This window comes from Neovison vison, chromosome 2, assembly GCF_020171115.1.
Source record: "Neovison vison isolate M4711 chromosome 2, ASM_NN_V1, whole genome shotgun sequence".
Lineage (NCBI taxonomy): Eukaryota > Metazoa > Chordata > Mammalia > Carnivora > Mustelidae > Neogale > Neogale vison.
The window spans coordinates 36,820,726-36,844,579 of NC_058092.1; the positions used below are offsets into that span (position 1 = coordinate 36,820,726).

The 23,854-nt window shown below is 47.4% G+C and overlaps 1 protein-coding gene across 11 annotated transcripts in view; it reads right to left on the reverse strand.

Annotated features, from left to right (window-relative positions):
• Positions 1-23,854, reverse strand: part of MKNK1 (MAPK interacting serine/threonine kinase 1) — a 41,457-nt gene that overhangs the window by 2,521 nt on the left and 15,082 nt on the right. For 9 of the 11 annotated variants that reach the window (XM_044238152.1, XM_044238153.1, XM_044238158.1 and 6 more), the window contains 10 exons: positions 21,446-21,547; positions 19,257-19,354; positions 16,023-16,102; positions 14,394-14,467; positions 11,316-11,420; positions 7,682-7,737; positions 3,832-3,927; positions 1,913-2,107; positions 1,069-1,233; positions 54-97 (listed from right to left, as the gene is read on the reverse strand). In XM_044238152.1, the coding sequence (XP_044094087.1) occupies positions 54-97; positions 1,069-1,233; positions 1,913-2,107; positions 3,832-3,927; positions 7,682-7,737; positions 11,316-11,420; positions 14,394-14,467; positions 16,023-16,102; positions 19,257-19,354; positions 21,446-21,545 (1,013 nt within the window). In that variant the 5' untranslated portion in view covers positions 21,546-21,547. Of the gene's footprint in view, positions 1-53; positions 98-1,068; positions 1,234-1,912; positions 2,108-3,831; positions 3,928-7,681; positions 7,738-11,315; positions 11,421-14,393; positions 14,468-16,022; positions 16,103-19,256; positions 19,355-21,383; positions 21,548-23,711; positions 23,821-23,854 lie in introns of those variants that run through there. The other 2 variants (XM_044238147.1, XM_044238156.1) reach the window with 2 other exon arrangements.

The following is a 23,854-nucleotide window of genomic DNA, read 5'->3' on the forward strand; positions in this document are numbered from 1 at the left end:
GGGAAAGTCAAAGCCAAAGAAAGAAGGGCATCAGGTGTGGTTGGAGAATTTACCTCTGGAGGACTTGCGGCGTGGGGAGTCCCCTTTCTGGAGCTTGCTAGAATGGGAAGGACAGATGTGGGGGTAAGCAATGCTCCCTCCTTTAGGAGCTGCCCAACCCACACCAGTGCAGAGTGGGTAGGCTACTAGAGATTCCTGGCCCAGCACAGACACTTGGCCAAGCTTGCCTGCAGGGTCAGACCCTCCAAGGAGAGAGTAAGAAAGGACAGTTTGAGCCCAGCTGACTCTGCCAGGAGACTCACTCCCTTTGCCTGGCCAAGTCTTCTTTATCCTCTGAGACCCAGCTCAAGGGTCACTTCTGAGAAGCATTCATTCTCCCACCCCTGCCACCTCCCTACCCCTGTCCAAGCGGAGGTGTGCATCCTTTTGTGCCCTTAGCACTTTTGATAAGCTTTTGTTACACTATCCCATAATTTACTGCCTTGTCTCCCCCTCCCCAATAGAGTAAGAAGACAGGGATTGGGTCTTAATCATCCCAGTATCGCCAGAGTCTGGCATGGGGTAGGTGCTCGGTAAAGTTAGCAGCTCTTGGGTGGCTAGCAATCAGCCACTCAGAGGTTTCTAGATTGGGTCCTCCACTGTAACATGGGGCTGGCAATGTTTGCTTCCTTCCACTGGAAGGGTCACTGAGGCTGGCTAGGGCCTGGCAGACCAATGACACAGGCCCCAAATGCCAATACCAGGCTGCTTCCAAGCCTGTGTGCCTCTGCCAATGGTAGGATGCAAGTGCCAACCCCCCAGAGGCCTCTGGTCATTCCCGAGCAGCATGGGTCAGTTAGAAGCCTAGTCCTAGGCCAAGGTTAGTGCCAAGTCTACGACCCATAAGGGGATCCTTCAGGGGCTACGTCAATGGCCAGTTCACTCTACATGGGCAGGAACTGAAGCTGGTCTCCCTCCAGCTGAGGTCAGCCCCCTGGGCTGCTGTCTAGTACTTGCTACTCTAAAAGCTTCCTCCCTGCCACGCTATAGGCCTGGGGAGGTGGACTGCCGCCTCCCCGGGTTACTCACCCCCTGCACCCAGGGGTGCTGCAGAACTTGGGCAGCACTCAGTCTCTGCTTTGCATCTCGAACCAGGAGCTTAGAGATGAGGTCTTTGGCCTCGCTGGAGATGTGTGCCCAGTCCTTGTCAGGAAACTCATACTTGCCTTCCTGGATGCTCTCAAACAGCTTGTTCTAGGTAAAGAAGATTCCTCCTGAAGCCACACTACCGCGGAATAAGCAGAATGTACCTGCCATTGGTTTGGTCACCCTGGGTCCCCTTGGTTTCAGCTGGAGCTGCAGCTCATGGCTTGGGGATGCCAGAGGCCAGGGCCCTCCCCAGCACCCCACTCCCTGCTAAGTCATCAGACCACACAGAATGCCCGTTGGGCAGGGATGGCTATGCTACTTGGAGGGTGGGTGACACGTGGCAAATGTCAACTAGGAACACAGCCCCAATTCCTCAGCCCTTCACACGGGGGCCCCACAAATGGGCCCCTGGCATCCTGTAAGGTTTCAGCTGCCCCTATCGCCAACCTTACACTTCTACTCCTCTTCCTTGTACTCCCATGCAGCTGTCTCACACCTCCTTGTCTTGGCTGGTGTGGCCACCCCTGCTTGGATTTCTTGGGCAAGACTCAGATTTGCAGGTTCTGCTCTAACAACTCTCCCCTCAACTCCCAGCTAAGCCTGTCTCTCTCTCGGCCTGTCGTCAGCCTTTGGACAGAAGGGGGAAGGGGCATTAGGGACCCTCTTCTGGAGCAGAAACACCCCCAGCCCAGTCTTGTTGGGCATCCCCCCAAGCACACTCCCGCCCCCCACCCCCCGCCAATGCCAGCAGGCCCTGTGCAGTGGGCCCCCAAGCTGCGCTTACCTGGCACACCCTGCAGACCTCTCCCCGGTCCCAGCCACAATCGGTCCCACAGTGACCTACGAAGGGGGGGTAGCCACTCAGCATGATGTAGAGGACCACGCCTAGGCTCCACAGGTCACAGCGCTTGTCGTAAAAGGTGGCCTCATCCCTGAAGACCTCCACCACCTCCGGGGCCATGTACTCTGCAGAACCACACTGTGGGGGCCAAGGTTGGGAGGGGAAATGGCAGAGAAGGGAGAGGCTTAGTCACAGGGAGAGGAGATGGCCAAGGGCAGAATGTGATGATGGCACTTGAGCAGCATGGGGCCGCAGAGCAAGGAGTTGCCAGGAAAGCCGGCCAGAGGGTTCACCTGATACCACCAACGCACTTCGAGGAGGTGGGCTGAGTGTTTGTAAACGGAGTCCTAGAGTTCCCCATGGTCCACATGACCAGTTCCAGGTCACCTTCCTATCTTTCCAGGTCCTTCTCCAGTAGGTTGCAGGTCAAGGAGCTGCAGGAATCTCTGCCTCAGCTCTCTGCATTCACTTCATGTACAAGGGCTTCAACGGACTAGGGGCACGGCTCTGGGAAGGGCTCTGTGGATATCTGATCCCAAAAGCAAGGAGTTCTTTTTTTTTCTTTTTCTTTTTCTTTTTTTAAATCGTAAATAGGCTCCATGCCTGGCACAGGGCTTGAATTCACAACCCTGAGATTGAAAGACCGGGGTCTTACAAGATTAAGATCCAAGCTGAGATCAAGAGTTGGATGCTTAACTGACTGAGCAACCCAGGTGCCCCCAAAAAAGAAGGAGTTCTTAAAAGTGAAGTCCTGCCAAGCTTCTCTGCCAGCCTGGAGGTATAAGGAGGTAAAAGAGGTATAAGGATTCAGAATTAAGAGTCCGTCCAACCTGGGAGAGCTCTTAGAACAAATCCAATCTCCCTGCTTCTCCCATTTATAGATGGGAAAACCAAGGATGAGGAGGGGGTAGGGATCTGGTTCCAGCACACCAGTGGTAAACCAGTACATTCAGGACTTTTTCCTTTCATCCTTGCATAGGAGATGCTGATAAAAACAAAACAAATTCTTTTTGCTCCCATCTTCCTTATTGCAGGCTTGCCAAGAGATACCTCCCTGGCCCCCAACATACACAACTAATTAGATGGAAATACAAGAAGTGGAGAAAGGACATTTTCCGTGTTATTGGCAATTAGAGTTAATGATTTTGAGAACAAGGTATCTCAGTGTAGTAGAAGCTAATACAGAAACATTTCTAATAATTCAATTAGATAAGACATGAGCATACTGAAATGCATGTCTTAAAAAAGGTTATTAGGAAAATTCACTTATGAAGCATGCAAATCTCAAAAGATTCATATTAATTTTAGTACATTGAGTATGTACAAGAGCTGTCTTAGGAAGAACAGCTCCCACCTGCACATCTGGGCATGAAATATGAAGTGAAGGAAGCAAGAGGATAACTTAGGCAAGTGATCCTACACGTAGAGAGCTGGGACCTCTCAGTTCTGGCCACAGAGAGACCACACTCCCCCTTTCCATCACAGGGTGATGCGTTGAGACGCCGCTAGGGAGGGCGGGACTCAGAGCTGTTGTGCGCTCACGTGCAAAGGGCTGGCCTGGGATATTGTCTGTCTTTACCTGGGTCAGGAGTCAGGGCTCAGCCTGTCCCACAGATACAATTTGTTTCACTACTGGCAGAGAAACTGCCCTGAACAAAAAGCTCTCATGTCAGTTTCATTAGCAACTAAGCACTGACAGGGAGGGGGTGGCTCACAAAGCAGGCGCCAGATGACAACTCAGGCAGAAACCCTCGGTTTTCCTTCCTTAGCTCTCTTGTTCTGGACTCCAGCCTTGGGTTGGGGGTACTCCAAGGGCACAGGAGCCCTGCAGGAGGTGGTACAGGGGGCTCAGCCATACATACTGGAGTGGTCAGCTCTGGTGTGGTTATGGGGGTGCAGGAGTTGTTCAATTTCACCCCGCTGCCCAAGTCAAAGTCACAGATTTTCACTGGAGACACCTGAAAAGGACAGCAAAAAGCAAAGATTACAAATATAAGAAACCCAAGGGCAAGAGGAGACCAATGTGAGTGCAACACAGTCACTCACCATCCCTCAGTCCTTCCCCTCTCACTCAATGGCTCTTGCTCACGCGTGTGTGCACACACACACACGTGCACATGCGTACATACACACTCTCGCACGCTCTCATTCTATGGCTGTCATGCCAAAGCCCAGCTTTATCTGCCACATCATGTTTACTCTCCTTGGGTTAACTAGAAATCACCTGAGGATTTACCCTAAGGTGTCCTCTGCCCCACACTCTTTCCTCACTTCCTAAGAGAAAATGTGTGTGCTACATGGTGTCAGACCGCTGTGCACTTAATAAAATGAGCAGCGAACCTAGGGAAATTTTGCCCACAAATGACAAATGACAGTGTAGGCTGCAGAATCAGAGAAGTAAGTATGTATTCCTGAAAGACTCCTGGTGGCCCATTCAGTGGGGGGCACCACCTCAGGTGGCTTGGGGTGACCAACTCATCTCTGCTTGCTTGGGACTTTGTTGGTTGCAGCACTGAAAGCTGTGTATCCTGGGAAACCCCTTGGGCCCCAGCAAACTGGGAGGGCTAGTCACCCAAACTGGATGTTGCCCCTGAAACCATAGACAGCATGAGTCATCTCTGGAGCCGAGTGGGAGGGTACCTCGCGTGCCTGCCAGAGAACAGCCTGCGTGGTGGAAGCAGCACAGTGAGCCCCTCAAACATGCTGGTTGTGGGAGTCCCAGCTCAACCACCGCCCTGCTGGGGAAGCCGACCATCTCTCAACTTCCCTTCCTTCCTTTATTCCCCTCTCCCTTCCTCCTCCTTCTCTCTCTTATACCATTCTTTTTCACTTAGTCTCTTTTTTTTTTATTGTGATAAAACATATATAATGTAAAATAATCCACTTTAGCCATTTTTGAATGTATAATTCCGTGGCACTAATTACAACCATCCCAGTATCTGTTTCTGAAACTTTTCCGTCATCCCAAAATGAAACCATGAGGTAGAAACTCCCCATTCTCTCCTCTCCCCAGTAACATTTCATCTATTTTCCATCTGTAAGAATTTGGCCATTTCAGATATTTCATTAAGTGGAATCATGCAGTATCTGGCTTTTTGTGTCTGGCTTATTTCATTGAGCATACAGTATGCAAGTTTCATCCATGGTATAGCATGGATCAGAACTTCCAACTATTGTGCGGCTGAACAATATTTCATTGTATGGGGGGACCACATTTTGTTTATCCATTTACCTGCTGAGGGGCACTTAGGTTGTTTCTAGCTTTGGCTGTTGTGAATAATGCTTCCATGAACACTGATGTTCAAGTTCAAGCCTCTGTTTTCAATTCTTTTGGGTATATACATAGGTGTGGAACTGCTGAGTGGTGTGGTAATCCTGTTTAGCTCAGTGAGGAGCTGCCACACTGCTCCATCGTGGCCACGTCATTTCCAGTCCCCACCGGCAGTGGACTCCAATTTCTCCACAGCCTCATCAGCATTTGCTCTTCTCTAGCTTTTACTTCTTTTTATAATTCTAACCATCCTAGAAGCTGTGAGGTGGTGTCTAATGATTTTTTAAAAAGATTTTATTTATTTATTTGAGAGAGAGACAGAGAGAAAGAGAGACAGAGAGACAGAGAGAGCATGAGCAGGGGGAGGGGCAGAGGGAGAAGCAGACTCCTGGCTGAGCAGGAAGCCCAATGTTAAGTTAATCCCAGGACCCTGGGATCATGACTTGAGCCAAAAGGCAGATGCTTTTTTTTTTTTTTTTAAATTTTTTAAATTTATTTGTCAGAGAGAGAGCAAGCGAGAGCGAGCACAGGCAGACAGAGTGGAAGGCAGAGTCAGAGGGAGAAGCAGGCTCCCTGTGGAGCAAGGAGCCCGATGTGGGACTCGATCCCAGGATGCTGGGATCATGACCTGAGCCGAAGGCAGCTGCTTAACCAACTGAGCCACCCAGGCGTCCCAAAAGGCAGATGCTTAATCGACTCAGCCACCGAGGTGCCCCTAATGGTGGTTTTGATCAACAATTTCCCTAATGACCAAGGATGTTGAGCATCTTTTCATATGCTATTGGTCATTTGTATACTTTTTTTGGGGAAGTGTCTATTCAAGTTCTTTGCCCATTTTAATTTTTTTAAAGATTTTATTTATTTATTTGACAGAAAGAGATGCAGCAAGAGAGGGAACACAAGCAGTAGGAGTGGGAGAGAGAGAAGCAGTCTTCCCGCTGAGTAGGGAGCCTGATGTGTGGCTTGATCCCAGGACCCCGATGTGGGGCTCAATCCCAGGACCCTGGGATCATGACATGACATGAGCCGCTTAACGACTGAGCCACCCAGGCACCCATTTTTCCCATTTTAAAAACTGGGTTATCTTTTTGATGTTGAGTTTTAGAAGTTCTTTATATTTTGGATATTAAACCTCTATCAGATATATGCTTTGCAAATACTTTCTCCCATTCTGTGGTTTTTCTTTTCATTTCCTGGATAATGTCTTTTGATGCTTGGCTGCTCTTAGTTTTAGTTTTTCAACCACAGAAAAGGGGCAGTAAACCTGAGCCAATAAGATCAAATGAAAGGACAAAAGCCATAAAAGCATCTTGTGAACTGGAGGCAAGAGAGAAGATCAGAGCATCTGTGGAGTTCTGGCACCAGATTACATTAATTTTAATCTGTACCCTATTACTTATCAGCTGAGGGCCTTTGGGCAGGCTTCATAATCTACCTGAGCTTCACTTCTGTCATCCATACAATGAGAATAGTAATAGTACCTACCTCATGAGATTTTATAAATACTTAATAAAATAAGTATAAGTGCCTGGCACAATGTAAGCACTCAAGAAATGTTAACTATAATTATTACTAATAATCATAACGATAATGGTGACAAATTATAAAGTCTTACACCAGAGCAACTGACAGGAAGTCACAAGATCTTATTTTGAGCTAATGAATTACTACTCCCCACAAAAGAGCTGTAAGGAGCAGCTGACACATTTACTTGCAGCCGTTTCTATTTATGGGCTGTCCCTTAATTCAGACCGACAGGGTGTGTTCATACACACGCGCCAGTGTACATACACACACAGCCAGCAGAACCACCAGGGCCTCAAACCCTCCAAACAAACAGAGAGCTTGTCAAATTCTTACATGTTTATGGAAGTACGGACACTTCTATTTAGTAGGAGGTTAAGGTAAAGTTTACAATAGGTTGCATCTATTTAACACCCAGTATCCATGTTTGCTTTTTAATGGGCACCTTTGGAAATAAAAATGGAAACAAGAAACCCTTTCCAGGAACTTGCTTCCTAATTATTATGTCAAGTGCTAGGCACCAGCTGGCATATATACCATAGCATAAACATCTTTTTTAGGCAAAGATTCACTTCACAGAAGACTGAGTTGTTGTCTATGACTCACACCAACTGCTCAACAGACAGGTGCACTGGGCTAGAAAACATTCATTTTGTGCAGTTCTCATGTATTTTACAAACTCTTAGGTGTAAGCCAATCACACTGTTGATAAAGAGCAAAGAAGAGACAGGGATTAATCTGATTTGGTTTGGAATGTGGAAACACAACACTGTCGGTCTGACATTCTCACGTGTCCATAATAATCAGGGCAGGTTGGTACCTGCAGCTGGGAGAGCTGCTAACGACCTAACTGCAAGTAGACGTCGCTTCCCCACCTCGGTGTGAACTGTGTATCCCAACAAGTCAGCCTTAAGTACCTTTTCTGGAGACTCACACAATATATTTTCTGGCTTTAGATCGCGGTGAGCGATGCCTGAAATGACAGAGAGCAAAGAAATGGTTAACACACGCACATAATTATCAAACATTCCACACACAATTAATTTTTTCCAAATGCTGTTGTTCGCAGATTAATTCCCAATTATGGTACATTAAAAAATCAACGAGCTGCAGGAGTCAGAAGTAACCAGAGACGAACCAAAAGCACAGTTGATTCTGCAAGTTCTTTTGAAGCCGAAGCTTTACAAGTCAGGCAGGAATAAGAAGAGGGCTAAATGAATCCCAGCTAGTTGGCCTCTCAGCACTGCAGTGACAACCAAGAATAAGAAACCTAATATGAAACAGAGCCAAGAGCCCTGCCAAAGGCCATGCTTGGAACTGCAATGCAGAAATAATCAGTGCCTTGTTTAAGAGCATCTCAGGGGGCTAAAGCTGCTCTACCTCATTTCTTCTTGTGTGGCCGACTTAGAAAAAAAATGATTCCCTAGGTGGGACTCCCTGCATGTTCAGAGGACCAAGCGTTAGTTAACATATCTTCCAAAGCTTGTCCGATCCCCTTTGCACCTGCTCTGCATTTTCAAGACAGTCCTGTTGGAAGCACAGCAAGGAATGCTTTGGCTCCAGGGTGCTGTTCTTAAGAGACACCTCCCTCCCCTGCATTCTGACCAGACCTCCTAAAGGAGCCCGCAGACGGCAGCCTACTCCATGAGGGGTTAAAAGCTGGTAACCTGGCCAAGAAGGCCCCTGGGGCAGGGGGAACCACCTTCTGACCAAAGACAGGGACAGAGAACCAACTCATAAAGTGTGGTGGACACTGGCACTCCATCCCTCTTGCCTCCTGCAGAATGCACAGTGCAGAGACAGAGGGGCCGGAAGGTTGAGCAAGAACCAAACAGCTAGTGCTCAGAAGTCCTCCAAAGTAGCAGAATTTTCATGGAGTCCCAGGGAAAAGCAGAACCTGCTTTCCTAAAACTCCCTCAATGACCAACTTCTCAGGCCTCTCTCCGATTCCCCGCCAGGAGGCACTTCGCCAGGGAGGGAAAACCGGAGCTCCAGCAGGCTAAGGAACTTCATCAGTCACCTAATTGAGTAAGAACCCAGAGCAACTCAGTCTAGGCTGTACAAATTGAGTCGGGCTGCAGCCTGCTGCACTAAAAGTGAAAGATATTTTCCATTACAGCAAGTGCTCCCACAGAAGGATCATGAGCCACACATGGAGCCTTGCTCTCCAAATAGGTGCCGATGGCCCAGCCTGAGAACTGAGCGCCATGCCGGGATAATGGGCCTGCCTCTGCGAGCACGCCGGCCATCGAGCTGCTCCGCTTCATTTCCCAGAGGTTAAGCTGCAGCGTGTCCAGTATTTAAAAGTGTGGAACTTGTTTCCAGGCTGACCCATTCCTGCCCAATCCATCTTCCCAGTGTGAAGTTATTTAGAAAACAGCGAAGTTCAGCTAGAAATTGTTTTTCATCCCAACTTCAAGTCACAGAGGCACCTGGTTGGCTAGATGCTGGCAAGTACTTCAGAACTCCAAACACACACACCAGCTCTGTTCCCTTTAGTCCACCTTCTACAAAATAAATAAATAAATAATAAAACTGCCTCTGCCCCCCTCTAAGGTATGGGTCTTGCAAAAAGTGTGACCCAGTTTTGCAATCTGCAGAGGCAGCTCGGGGAACAGTTGTAAATCTTTGTCAAGCAGGTGTTACCTACATGCATCCTGGCTTTCAGAAACAGAACTAGTGCTATTCATCATGCTGGGGAAAGTACAGACACCCCTTCTAGGAACTTTCGTCCCATGTGCAAGTCAGGCGCCCAGCACAGCCACTGTCAGCGTGCAGGTGTCCCTTCAGCAGTAGGAGGAAACAACGTAGGACCAGCGAGGCTGAGCTCCCCACACACGTGCCCTCCTCCCCCAGCGTGCACTGCGCTGTGGGCCCAAGGCAAGATGTGTGCCCACCATGCCTGCAAGTGGTCTGGAGTGCTCACAACCTATGTGGCCGGCCAATATCCACAATGCGGAAGGGAGCAGAGCTAAGTCACCAACTATTCAATCCACCCCCGCCCCTCACCAGACAGAAGGCTTTATTTTAAGAATATTAATACTAGGAATGAAAATGCTTCCTGTTTGGTGGGGGGATCAGGGTGGAGGAAGAAAGGAACACTCCTGCAGAGCTTTTATGTACCGGGCCCTGTGCCCCAACTACGTCATACACACACGATTCATCCATAGGCCTACACGGCTCCACAAGCGAGTGAGGACAGTGCTGCACATGAACCAGAGCAGCACTTACTACCGCTGATGACATAATTCTCTCTCTTTTCACCCTAACTCTGGGGGTAGACATTACTACCGAGAGGGCACACAGCTGATGAAAAGGTAACGCCAGAATTCATTTTTCCATGGCACTGCTGTAAGGCATGTTTTAAAAAGGTAACCATCAGGGGCACCTGGGTGGCTCAGTGGGCTAAAGCCTCTGCCTTCGGCTCAGGTCGTGATCCCAGGGTCCTGGGATCGAGCCCCACATCAGGCTCTCTGCTCAGCAGGGAGCCTGCTTTGCCCTCTCTCTCTCTCTGCCTACTTGTGATCTCTGTTAAATAAATAAATAAAATCTTTAAAAAAAATAAATAAAAATAAAAAGGTAACCATCAGATATATTTTTGGAAAGACAAAAACAATTTGTAAAAAGACTTAATTCACTATAAAAATTCTTTTTTTTTTTTTAAAGATTTTTATGTATTTATTTGACAGAGAGAAATCACAAGTAGATGGAGAGGCAGGCAGAGAGAGAGAGAGAGGGAAGCAGGCTCCCTGCTGAGCAGAGAGCCCGATGCGGGACTCGATCCCAGGACCCTGAGACCATGACCTGAGCCGAAGGCAGCGGCTTAACCCACTGAGCCACCCAGGCGCCCTAATTCACTATAAAAATTCTTAAACAATCAGTCCTAGATAAGGGACTTGTAAACTGAGCGTAAATCGGACAACAGCAGCCTGCAATCTACCATCATGATGTTCAACAGACACCTCAAACTTAACCACATTAGTAGAAAAATGCATTTTTCCACTTATTGTGAACAAGATACAAAATTAGATATATACTATTATGCTGATGAAAGAGAAAGATACAGGTGACATATTTTAAAAGACTAGAAAGGGGGCGCCATGGTAGCTCAGTTGGTTAAGTGTCCGACTCTTGATCTCAGCTCAGGTCTTGATCAGGGGTCCTGAGTTAAAAAAAAAAAACAAAAAACCAAAAACCTAGAAAAAGTAACACCCAAATATTTACACCAGAATAGTATTATGATGAGGCTTGCATCCTCCTAGGACAGGAAAAGGAGATCATCCATACTCACACACTCACTCATCTTATTCATCATGAAATGTACTCTTTTTCCCCCCTGCTCTTTCTCCCCTGTCCCTGCCCTTCTTAAGACTGCCACATCTGCCCACCATCCACATGGGAAGCCCAGAGCCATCCTGGCTTGCTCACCCTCATGGGTGGGGCTGCCAAGTACACCAGCTCCTGGCCTGGCTCTCTGCCTGGCCTGCCCTTCTCCATCAGTCCCAAGGCTGGCTGTTCCAACCCAATCACCAAGACAAAGGCTTGCTTCACCTTTGGTGTGCAGGAAGTCAAGGGCAGCGGCCACATCCCGCACCACTCGGCTGGCTTCTCGCTCATTGAAGTGCTTCTGCTTCTGGATATGGGCCAGGATGGAGCCTGGGGAGCAGAGGAGACACACAGGTATGGTCTTTTCAGGTCTTAGGAAGCATAACTTCTCAGAGGTCAAGTCTGCTCAAGTTTGGGGTGGGGATGGAGCCTTATTCATTCAGCACCAAGTGTAGTACCTGGCACAAACGAGGTGCCAGCACAAAACTGGAATGAACATGGGGCACCTGGGTGGCTCAGTTGGTTAAGTGTCTGCCTTCAGCTCAGGTTATGATCTGAGGGTCCCGGGATCGAGTACCACATTGGGCTTCTCCCTTCCTCTCTGCCTGCCACTCCCCTTGCTTGTGTTCTCTCTCTCTCTCTCACTATCTCTCAACATTAAATACGTAAATAAAATATTAAAAAAAAACTGGACTGAACAGAACTGGACTGCCATCTTCTGTACCTGCTCACAGTGAGAAAAGAAGGGAGAAAAAACAACTATATGCATGACCAAAAATATTAGTGCCATTGAGGCAGATTTGGCTTTTGAAATAAGAAAGAATTAAAGTGAATCCACATAAGGTTTGGGCAGGGGCCTCACCACAGGAACACTTCCTCTTTTGGTTCTGATCTCAGATCCAAACAAGAGCACAATCCTTCAAACAGAGGTGTCACGCCTTTAACAGATATGTAAAGGTCTAGGAAAGTCTAGAAAAAGGGGAAAAAGTGCTTTCCCTCTGACTTTCCTATTTCTTATTAATAATAGTATTATTTTGTTGGCAATGGCTAACATTTATGGAGTAGTGACTATGTGCCAGATACTATATAATAATCTTCAAATAGGTTATCTTAGCCTCACCACAACTGTACAAAATGTTATCCCTGTTCTACAGATGGGGAACCTGAAGTCAAGAACGGATCAGCAACTTGCTCAAGATGACACAGCAGTAAGTGGAGGCATCAGGACTTAAGCCCAGTGAGTCTGGCCTTAGAACCTGTACAGACCTCCCCTCAGCTGGACATGTGGTCTGGCTGCTGGGGGCACGGGCTGCACTAAGCCAACCACAGTCTCCTCACCTACTGCAGTGGCTCTGGCCTCAGCAGGGCTGCACTCTAAGCAATACGTTTACAGACAACCCCCAGCATTTTAAATGTAACGTCTTGGTGGTGGCAGGGCAGGGGCATGACCTTATGGCACAGGCATGAGCACATGGCCTGGCTCCATGCGCTCTGTGCTCACAACTGGAAGTCAGTATTTCTGGGCTGAAGAGGTCATTTCTGCATCTTTTTTTTTTTTTTTAAAGATTTTATTTATTTATTTGACATACAGAGAGAGATCACAAGTAGGCAGAGAGGCAGACAGAGAGAGAGAGAGAAAGGAGGAAGCAGGCTCCCTGCTGAGCAGAGAGCCCGATGCAGGGCTCGATCCCAGGACCCTGAAATTATGACCTGAGCCGAAGGCAGAGGCTTAACCCACTAAGCCATCCAGGGGTCGTCATTTCTACATCTTAAAAATGGCACAGGGGAGCCTGCGCTCAGTCGGTTCAATGTCCGACTCCTGATTTTGGCTCAGGTCATGATCTCAGGGTTATGAGATGGAGCTCTATTTTCAGCTGGGAGTCTACTTGAGTTTCTCTTTCTCCCTCTGACCCTTCCCCGCTCTCTCTCTCAAATAAATAAATCTTTTTAAAAAATGGCACAAATTTACTTATTGCTGGTTTTTGGCATGGGGAAGGGATGACAGATCTTTCACTTGCCAGATTAAACAATGAAAGGATCCCAGCATGCTAGGGATATTCCCAGATAACCGGCTCCTGGCTAGGTCTCACATTTGCTTTACTGTAGTGAGTCTCTTGCTTCCAAATTTATTAAAAGGGCAGATAGACAGTAATATGCTACCTAATTCTAAGATAGCCTTTGGCATACCCAATAGTTTTTTTTTTTTTTTTTAAGATTTTATTATTTGACAGAGAGAGATCACAAGTAGGCAGAGAGAGAGAGGGAAGCAGGCTCCCCGCTGAGCAGGGAGCCCAATGCGGGGCTCCATCCCAGGACCCTGAGACCATGACCTGAGCTGAAGGCAGAGGCTTAACCCACTGAGCCACCCAGGCGCCCCATACCCAATAGTTTTAATAATATTAATAGCTGACACTTATTGAACCCTTAGTGCCCACGGGGCATTGTGCTAAGCATTTCATCTAAATGATCTCACTGAATCTTCAGAGCTATGGAAAAAGGTAGGTGCTGTCATGATCCCTATTTTATAGATGAGAACACTGTTTAGAAATGTTATATGACTTGCCCAAGGTAACACAACTAGAAAGTGACGGAGCTACACTTAAACCCAGCTTTGCTGGTTTCTAAAGCGTGCTCCCTTAACCTCCAAATCCTTCCATGTGGCCCTCCGCTCAGCTCCAGATATCCTCTCTAACCTGCACCCTGCAAATCTATCCTTGGGCTGGGTGAGTGACGGTGAGGGCAAGGGCTGTTTAGTCTCTTCTCTGCGTCAGGAAAACAACTTCAGTACACGTTCCAGTGATCACGTATGTGCGTGACAGCAGCAGAGGTGACAGTCAAGAGTGGCATCTTTCCATCCGAAGGACACAAATCTTCAGACCTCCTCTCTATCCTGGGTCTATGTCCTAAGCCACGGGACCCTCCTTTGCTCTGGTGAGCCTTTCTGGACCTCATAATGTGTGCAAGAGTTTCTACCCCATAATTAATTTAAACAGTGAACAGGTCAAAACAATGGATTGATAAATTGATGACTAAATGTATCTATATGAGTCCTACAAGGAGTCTATATGTCTCCTACAAGGAGAAGGCATTTATAGAATGCCCACACAGGTGACATTCTAGGTTCTGCAAAATGCTAATTATCATCCTTCCCTCCGGCCTCCCTTCTCCCAAATCAAGGGCAGTTTTAAGTCCTTCATCCTTTTTATTAGCTTGACTCATTTTAGAAGTCTCTGGGATTCATGATGGATGATCACCACCCTGAGTCTTAATCAGAAGTCCAAACACATACTCAACAGTAAGTACCTCCTTGCAATTTCTCAAAGACCAAGTAAAACCTTGTGTCGTCTTCAAAGAACTCAATCAGCTCCAAAATGTTCCTTAAATAGGAAAAAATAGGAGGAAAGGGAAAAAAAGGGAAATGGTATTATATATTAAAGCCCACTTACAAATATACAATGAAAAAAATATACAATGCCCTGTAGCAGGGCAGAAATCAACCTGAAATCAGAATGCTTATTAAAGACCCATGTCTGAGAAGTAGCCAATGGTGTTAGCAAGACTCAGGTCACCTTATCTTTCCATAATGTTCAGTCTCTGGTGTTTTCACCAAGTCTGTGCTGTCAAACCCCAACCCTAAAACCCACTAGGTAGAGTTATAAAAAAGTCCCGGTCACATTAAACTGAATAAAATCTGCAGCCGACTGGAAGCAATTGCGGCTAATAACACTGAATAGTAGGTGTGTGTCCTGGAGGCAAGCAGCAAATAATTACTTGCCCTCCCTCTTGCCCATAAATCACGGGGCAGTATTTACATTGCCTGAAGAAAATGGAAACATCTGTCAAATAGACTTGGGGCCTAACGTGGGCACCGCTAGACCCTAACTGCTAAGCGCTGCTTAATGAAACGGCCACGTTCCCGGCCGCCGTAGCACTTGTGGCCTTCCCCGGTGAGCACTCTCTGTCTGCCTGAGCATTACCGTGCTCTGCCAACAAGGTCGTCTTGTAACTCAGGAGGGAAGCCACCGGCCTGGATATCGGAGGTGTTGGGTTTTTTTTTTTCTTTTAAAGAACGAAATAAACCAAGTAGCGGCTCTAATGCTCAACTCAGAAGCTGCAGGGCTGAAAATAAAAATCTGTCCCTCATAAAAAAATGCTGACCACTTTGGGAGACACCAGGCTTTTACTAGTGTGAAGGCGTCCAAATAAGATGACTAAAATGGCCTGATTTGAAAGAAGATTGTGGAGGCAGCGCCTGGAGTTAAATCAACAGCAGCCCCCATCCTCCAAGCTTAATGACAAAGCCATCAATACCTGGCCGCTGGCTCCCCGCTGACCCTGCTGTGCAGGGAGGCAGACGGGGAAGCAGAGTCTTAGAGGTGACCCTGATTTAAAGCCACCGTGGGAGAACCACTCATTTGGAGCTGGTGGTGAGGGGGCTGAGGCGGGGCGGGAGGCCACCTCGGCCTAGTGGGCCCGCAGAGTACTGCAGCGGGCTTCCGGAGCCTGAGTGGTGGCTGCACATCCACTAACATGCTGGGTGCGGGACACAGCAAGTACCCGTGCTAGCTCACACTGTCCTCATCTAGTCATGAAAGCTGGGCCCGAACAGTGTGTACTGGGTAACGCTTAGTCAGCCTTGTTCCCAAGGGCACTTGAAGGAGGGAACCCCATCTTCTCCCAGCCCCTCAGAAGGCTCACTCTTCCAGTTTGCCTGGGTTGTTATTCACAATACTTCAACCTGAACAGAAGCAAAGACTGTAGCTGCATCTCCTCTCCTCACTCTCTTAAACATGGAAAGAGAGAAGGAATCCCCTATGGTTGTGGCCAAGGCACGTGAGCTAAATGCTGGGGTCGGAGGTGGTGAGAAATGACCTTTTCTGCAGCTAAGCATCCCCCCAAGAGAAGCAGCAAGTAACCCAAGACTGCACTCACTTGTTTCCTTGACACTGATAGAGCGTCTCCACCTCTCGAAATACCCGACTCCGGCTGTGCCCTGCTTGTTTTTCGATGATCTGTGGAAAAAATAAAATCTGTTATACCCACCTGACCTTGAAATACCTCTCGGCAGGAGCCCTCTGGGCAAATGCAAGGCCCAATTCAGCCTACGTCTGGTTTCAAGCACAAATGTAGAATAGACCTTGGTGACACAGGCGCTGTGACTCAGCCAGCGGCACAGGAGACGGACCCGAGGCTGACCAGCCTGGCTGAGGCCTATTTTGACTCTGGCTAAGCAAATGCTGTGGAAGTCTATGGGGACACCGAGGCAGCCAGCAAGAAGACACAGAACTACCTCTACCTGGCTCCCACCTCAAGGGCATCTCTTCCTGTCGTAAGGGTGAGATTTAAAACCTCCACTGAAGGATCTTCAGGGCTGGAGGAAGAGCAGTGGGGCTAGAGGAGGCAGCAGAGGAACTAGAGCTCTAGGACCCGGCTCAGACCCCACCTCTGCAGCTCTGCGGAGAACGTGCCCTTCGGCAGGCACTGTACTAAGTAACTCAGGTACATAGTCTCAGTTCTTACAACATAATCCCAAAAGACAGGAAGAGGTCAAACATTTTGCCCACAGCTTGATAAGTGGTAACAGGGTTGGCATCCAAGCCCAGAGCTGCCTTCAAAGCCCTTGCTATCCTACCCCTATCTATGTTCCATCCAGCTTCTTTCAGACAACCTAGAGACATTGTCTCCCATCTATATACCTGGAGATGCTTGGCAAGCAGGAACTGAAGGCATGGGTGAGCCAACAGATGAGCCGGTGGTTTAAGCAAGGACTGGCTAACTCTGTACATCTCCACGGACCCATCAATAGCGCCAGACCATTGCGAGTAGAGTCTGGGGGCAAGTGTTCTGCAGAGCTGGCTCTGCCTTATGGCCCCACGTACGGAGTGGGCGGCACAGATGATAACACCGTTCTCCTTCGTTCCCAGACTGCTGTGTAGAATATTCAAACCACTCCCATGTGTTGCAGCATAAATGCCCATGACCAGGTGTAATTTTCTATAAATTCCATGTCTGGGAGTAAACCACGGTGGGCCCACATTCTAAGCAGTCAGAGAAGTGTAGAGCTGGGGCACAGAAGATCTCTAACTGTTCATTTACCTAGCATTTCAGATCAAAGTCAGGAAGAACCTTCTAGCAGGCAAGCTCTTCGGCAACAGCATTATTTTCTCTGCATAAATAATGGGCTCCTGCTATCAGAGGTCAGGGAGCAGAACATGGACAATTATTTGAGGAGATCTGGAAGAAATTCAGGACCATCCTGAAGTTCCATTTCAACCCTGAGACTCTAGGATTCATCATTTGGATGCCTATAGGGAAGCCCTAATAAAATCAAATATTGTGAGGGCATGCTGGGTGAAGTAGCCCGTCTTTAGGGAGCTTCCAAAGGACAGGAGAGATATGAGATGTGGGCTGAACTGCTCAAATCAAAGAATTACCAACCCACGGTTTGGTGTTTGCACCAAAAATGCCTAGGGGCACAGAGGGCCAGGTTTTCCTCTTATGGTCCAAACCTGAAGAAATAGGTCTGGACAGATGTATAAATGTCCCCAAACCTTTGAAAATCAACTTATATTTGTAGCTTATTACTACACTTAAGCATATTTTTAAAAAATTACTTGTAATTTATACTCAGGTTTCCAAAAAGGAATTGAGGTAGTACTTCTTGTTACCATATGAAGCAAAACTCCAGCAAAAAAGGGAATGTGACTTAGCAGAAGTATTCTCCTTTATTAATCCATAGCTGGGACTATGGCCAGTTGGTTAAAAAAAGAAACACTTCTTTCAGGAGCCACTTTGGCTGGGTTTGCCTGTGTGGGGCAGCGCTTAGACCTGAGGGCTCAGGTAGATGATATGAAATACATTTGACTTGCTTCCTTAGATTTAATGAGACCTTGTTTCTAGATCAGTGATTCCTAGACTTGGGTGGGTATAAGAATCACTGGCAAATGAGGTAAAAACACAAAGACCCAGGCCCTACCCTCTATCAAGAAAACTGGATCTCGGGCGTCTGGGTGGCTCAGTGGGTTAAGCCGCTGCCTTCGGCTCAGGTCATGATCTCAGAGTCCTGGGATCAAGTCCCGCATCGGGCTCTCTGCTCAGCAGGGAGCCTGTTTCCCTCTCTCTCTCTCTGCCTGCCTCTCTGCCTACTTGTGATTTCTGTCAAATAAATAAATAAAATCTTTAAAAAAAAAAAAAAGAAAACTGGGTCTCTGTGCTATTAGCTCTCTAGATGATTCTGATCCATGCTGAATGTAAAGTGGCCCCACATCAGGGCTTCTCTAGCTTCAGCAAGCGTCAGAATCACTTGGAGATCTGGCTAAAATCATATTGCTGGGCCCATCTCTGGTTTCTGACTCAGGAGGTTTGGGATAGGGCCAGATAATTCATACTTCTGACAAGTTCCCAGGCAATGCTGATGCTGCTGGTGCAGGAACCACACTTTGAGAACCAGTGCTCCAGATCCACCACTTCCTCCGTGTGGAGCTGGCAAACAGAAGCACAGACGGGGAGAGTGAGCCACTGTGAGGTTATGCCACAAGGAGCCACCTCTCTGCTCCAGAGCTGAATGCTCAGCCCTCATTATGATACTGTACATCACTTTACAGCATTGTGTAATTGGTAGTGTTTCTACTTCTACCAGTTCATTTTTATTTTTATCTTTATAACCACGCCCCTGAAATAGGAAAGCTAGGTATTGTTATCCTCATTTTAGAGATGTGGGAACTAAGGCTTAAGGAGATTCAGCAACTTGCCCAAAGTCAGGTAGTAGTCTGGTAAAACAGAGATGTGGGTATGTCTTCTCATTCCAAATCTGGTTGTCTACTCCCTGACGTTTGCTCCATTTTTCAGAATAAGACACAGCAGCTTACTATCAGCCAGGTATGGTTCTAAGCACTTTACATATATTCTATCCCCATGTCAATGCTCTAAATCTTCTATGATTACACCCATTTTACAGAGAAGGAAACTGAAGGACAGAAGTGTTAAGTAACTTGCCCAAGGTTACACAGCGAGTTAAAAGAGAAAGAGTTGAATCCAGTGAGTCCAGCTTCGGAGTCCTCATTTTTACTGAGTTGCCATATTGCATACTATGAAGCGTATCTGGCTTAGGCCAGCTAGGAGCGACTGTGTGAGAAGTTAAGTCTGGCATCCAGAGGAGACACTCACTTTGACCGCATACTCTTTGCCATTCTGCAGGCTCACAGCACCTTGAACTTTGGCATAAGCTCCTTCTCCAAGCAATTCAGAGGTCAGCTTGTACATATCTAGAGGTGAAATGGGTGACAGGAATAACAAGGTAAGTCATGCCTTTGAAAGCTCAGATGGAAAGAAAAGCTTCTGTCACTCAGCCTCCCTGGTGCAACAGCAAAGGCATACACGGTGACTCTGCAGCGCTCAGTGACAAGGAAGACCATTAACTCTTCCTGCCATCGCAGGACTCAGTTTCTCAACAACTAGACCACATCAAAGGCATCCTGTTCCTCATTTTAGAGATGAGGTCAGTGGAAGAGTTTCAATTTGGCCCACGTGTCCTGAGCACCTACTATGTGCCACACAACATATTAAATTCATAATAGGGACAGAATGAAGAATAAAATATAGTTCCTGCCCTTTGACGGTCACAGTCAGGTAGGGAAGACAGACATGCAGACTAGTGACCCCAGAATAAACCAGGCAGTAGTAAGTACTATCATAAAAGGATAAGACACAGGACAAAAAGAAAAAAAAAAACAAAAAATAGCAGAGGGAAGGAAAGGTTAAATCTGTGTAGGGAAACCAAGGGATCATCACAGAAGGAGTGTGATTTCAATGGACATCATGACTCATTTGTGGAGCACCTGCTCTGTGCCCAGCTGTGCTCGGCACTGGTGATACAAAGGGGAACGAAGCACTGTTTCACTGTGTACCACACACAGAAGTGACTGGAGGTTTCTGAGAAGTTTCCAGAAGTCAGTCACAGGAAATAGGAGATAGAAGTAGGATGCAAACGGATGCCTTGAGGTTTTTAGGGTGCTGACTCAGGGTGGTTCTCACAGAGTAATAGGCTGGGGTGAAACAACATTTAGGTGACCTGCCCAAGCTCACAAATGGCACAGACTCTTCGAGCCCCTTTCAAAGGAAGCCACAGATCCATCATGGTCTCTGTCAAGCTGACCTCTTCCTCCCCTGATCTCCACTCTTCAGTTCTTCCCTCTTGAGGCAGCCCAGCATTTAAACCCACAGGGTGAGCAAAACACTTTTAAACCACGAAATTAGATTTTATCACTCCTAGCGTGAAGGCCCATAATTGCACAAGCCACCCTCGAATAACAGGAAATACTCTCATGTTCACAGAAAGAGCAAGACCTGTTGATTTGGAAACTCCTCTGAAGATCTCGAGACTTTTGTCCATCCCTCCATCCCACCCCTTTACACATATATCTACTGTTTAAGTTAAAGACAAACAAAGAGACAAACCCTACTCTAATTACCTTCTTGGGTCCTGCAGCTGTTTATAAGTGTGCACACTATTGTTTCTAAGTGTTTTAAATGACATGCGTCTCTGGCAATGGACACTTTGGTATTAGCCTTTTGTGCACCTCAGGATAGGTTGGTGGTTGGAAGCCCAATATCTCCGATTCATAAAGGGCTTGTTACTAGAACCACTGTACAAAACAACTGATTCACTGTCTATCCGCGATGTTGCAAAGAGGGACCATGAGGGGACACACTTTTAGGTCTCACAGTGAAAGAAACACCATAGGTGAAGGGGGCACGTCACTCCTGGAGTAGCTACTGACGCTTTCAGTCCCTTGGAGAAGTGTATGATGAGTCACTTCATGCCATTGCATGCCCAGCGATGACAGGACCAGCGCTGAGCCAGTGCCTCCCACAGTGTTCAAAATCTTTAATGATCCAACATCATATCCCCTGAACACAGCATGCGCTTTTGAAGTGGAGTCAAACTCATACAGCACAAGTAGCTGTGATTTCTCGAAGTCAAATCCTGTTTCTAGAGGAAACAGGAGCTGTGGCCTTGGTGTTCTCTCATCCTTTTACACAGTCGTTCTACCTCTCAGCAGCCCCTCCAGGATAGTCAGGGCAAAGAGCATTGGATAAGGGCTGAAATGTACCAAGCAATCTCACTCCATCTATAAGTCTGATGGATCAGTCTTTCTAACCCCCGAACAGGTGCTGAAACCATTCGGACCGCACCATCTGAGAGCTCTGTCATCCCACCTTTCACCCCCCTCACACAGATCAGCACAAGCTGACTCTCAGATACACACGCTCAGAGCTAGTCCTGTGGGCTACCTGGATGTTCCTCCCATGCTCGGGAAGCCACAGGCCCAGATCTGAGGAGTCGTGTGACCAACCTTCAAACTTCCCTGATAAAGAGTCAGTGGCCCGGGTCTTCCGCTTCTTCTTTTTTCTCTTGTCACCCTCTGCAATGGGAAGGGGTTCACGGCTGCCCATCTCTGGGAGAAAAGAGATGTAAGGGAAATATCACTATACTGATCAAGGCATAAGTTCACCCAGAAGCAGGGGGACCCAGGAGCTTTACACTGATGGTTTTTAAATATCTGTGAGGACTATTGATTTGTTTGACCCAGGGGGCAAAACTAAAGGCAAAGCCATTATTGGAGATCATTAACTGTGGAAAGGAACTCAGACAGACAGGCTAGATTAAAAGAGGATAGCAGAGCCTGCTTTAACCAAGCTCATTAGCACATGGATTTAGATCTGCCACCAGTCAAACTATAGTTCCCAACAAAAACAATGAATCCACAAGCCGATTCCCACCTGTGACATCCTCCTGCCTCAGCGTCAGAAAGGCAGGGCCCAGGGAGCTAAGCAAGGGCGTGAGCTTGGGAGGGGCCCAAGCAAATGAAATCATATGCTCAGTGACATCCGAGAGGATGTGCACAGGGATTTACATGCCTTCAGTGGAGTTGCCCCTGGGGGTACAATAGGGCAGGGGACGGCTTTGAGGATGGCCCTAAAATTACTTCATGTCTGGGAACACACCTGAGTTCCTATGCAACTCTGAGCATCTTCTCCCCTTCCCCTTAGCTCCTTATTTGAGAGGATGCAGTTAGGGTCTATTCAGAAGTCTGAGAAGTCTACAGCTGACAGGTCTCCACTGGGCTGCTGGATGAGGTAATTTACTGCAAAAACATCATTATCTCTCACTGGCCAGCAGGTTAAAGGGAGGCTCCCTACGTTAAATGGCGGATTTGTGGGGCCGATATTTTGACACTGGGCACACCAGGCAGGAAAGGGTAGGGATGGAAAGAATAAGCAGGAGACTGAGAGGGGGAAAGAGAAAGGAGGAACAGGGAACCAGGACCCAATCAGGGCACTGTTTCTAAGACACTCTAGTAAGGGCCTTCTCCTGTTAAAGATAAATTACTTATAGAACATGTCATGTCCCTGATCCAGAGCGGAGCCTTAATACTCTTTGCCTGCAGTTAGAAATAATAAGATTTCTCTGAAGTCTCTGGGTCTAAATCCCCACCAGGGTGATTAAACCTTTACATCCTTCTAAAATAGAGGCACTCGGGTGCTGGTGGGGCATTCAGTGTGAGAGACTTTTACACCAATCTTCAATAAACACAGGCTCTGACTTGTTGGATTTTTTTTTTTTTTTCTAAGAGATTTTGAAATGGAAGTTGGCTCTTTGCCCATTGAAGGGAAAGGCCCACTTTCTTCTCAGAGGACCCCGGCTGAATGCGGTCAGAAAAATGGCAAGTCTGCTAGGGAAGATTGATTAGGGCTGATGCATGTCTCTACATTGTTCTCAGGAGCAAGTACATGACAGTTATTAGGAGAGAGCACACAGAACGGTGGTACTTTCCACTATAATCCAGAAAGCCTGGTTAGACAGCCAAGTGTCTGACAGCTCGGTTTAGGTGCATTCTTCCTCCCATTTTTGGATCTGATGACAGCAGATTTTTCAATTATACGTTAGAGAATAGATAAACATGTGGATAAAAGGAATCCACAGAGGATCTCAAAATATTACTTGGCCAACGCTTCAATCACAAGATCTATCTGGGGGTGGCAACACACTATGAATTCAAAGAATCCAACTTAAATATCGGCACCCGATATCTATCCTCACCAAGCTAAGTTAAAGGGAAAAAGCTGCCCAACACAGTGAGAAATTCTACAAAAATGAAACTCAGGGGGCTTTTCAGGAGCCCAGGGAGGGGTACTGGCCACTGGGACAGCAGGCTGAGGAGGAGGGCCCACTGTCCCTCTTGCCCTGCCCTGTGTGCAGTCCAGGGCCAATCCATTTTCTTATCAGCGCTGCAAGGCGAGTGCAGAGCGGACCGATTTTGGATTCCCTTCTCCCACTCCTTCCTCTGCCTGCTCTCAGACGGAGGGCCTGAAGACAAGCAAAACAGCCAAAAGGCAGGCAATGCGGAGGAGCAGCAAGAGAGCTGGCAGCATTATAATTCACAGGGGATGCTCAGACATACTTACGACTCGAGCTAGAAAACCCTGTTAGCGGCAATTTATACTTGGTTTTTACCACAGCAGGACTGAGGGAGCCTCTTGTGGAAGAATCATACCTCTGAGCACCGCCGCATACTCAATATTAGATTTTATGGCTTCACACACAAAAAGATAGAGTACCTGGTCTATTCTGCATGGATTTCAATGGAAGAGGGTACGCCAGAAGGGACAAATGGTTAAGACCTTCCTTGGAAACAGAACTTGTTGAAGGAGAGTTGTTTTTGAAACTAGGAAGAAAAAAATGTAGGAAGGCAGTGAAGTGA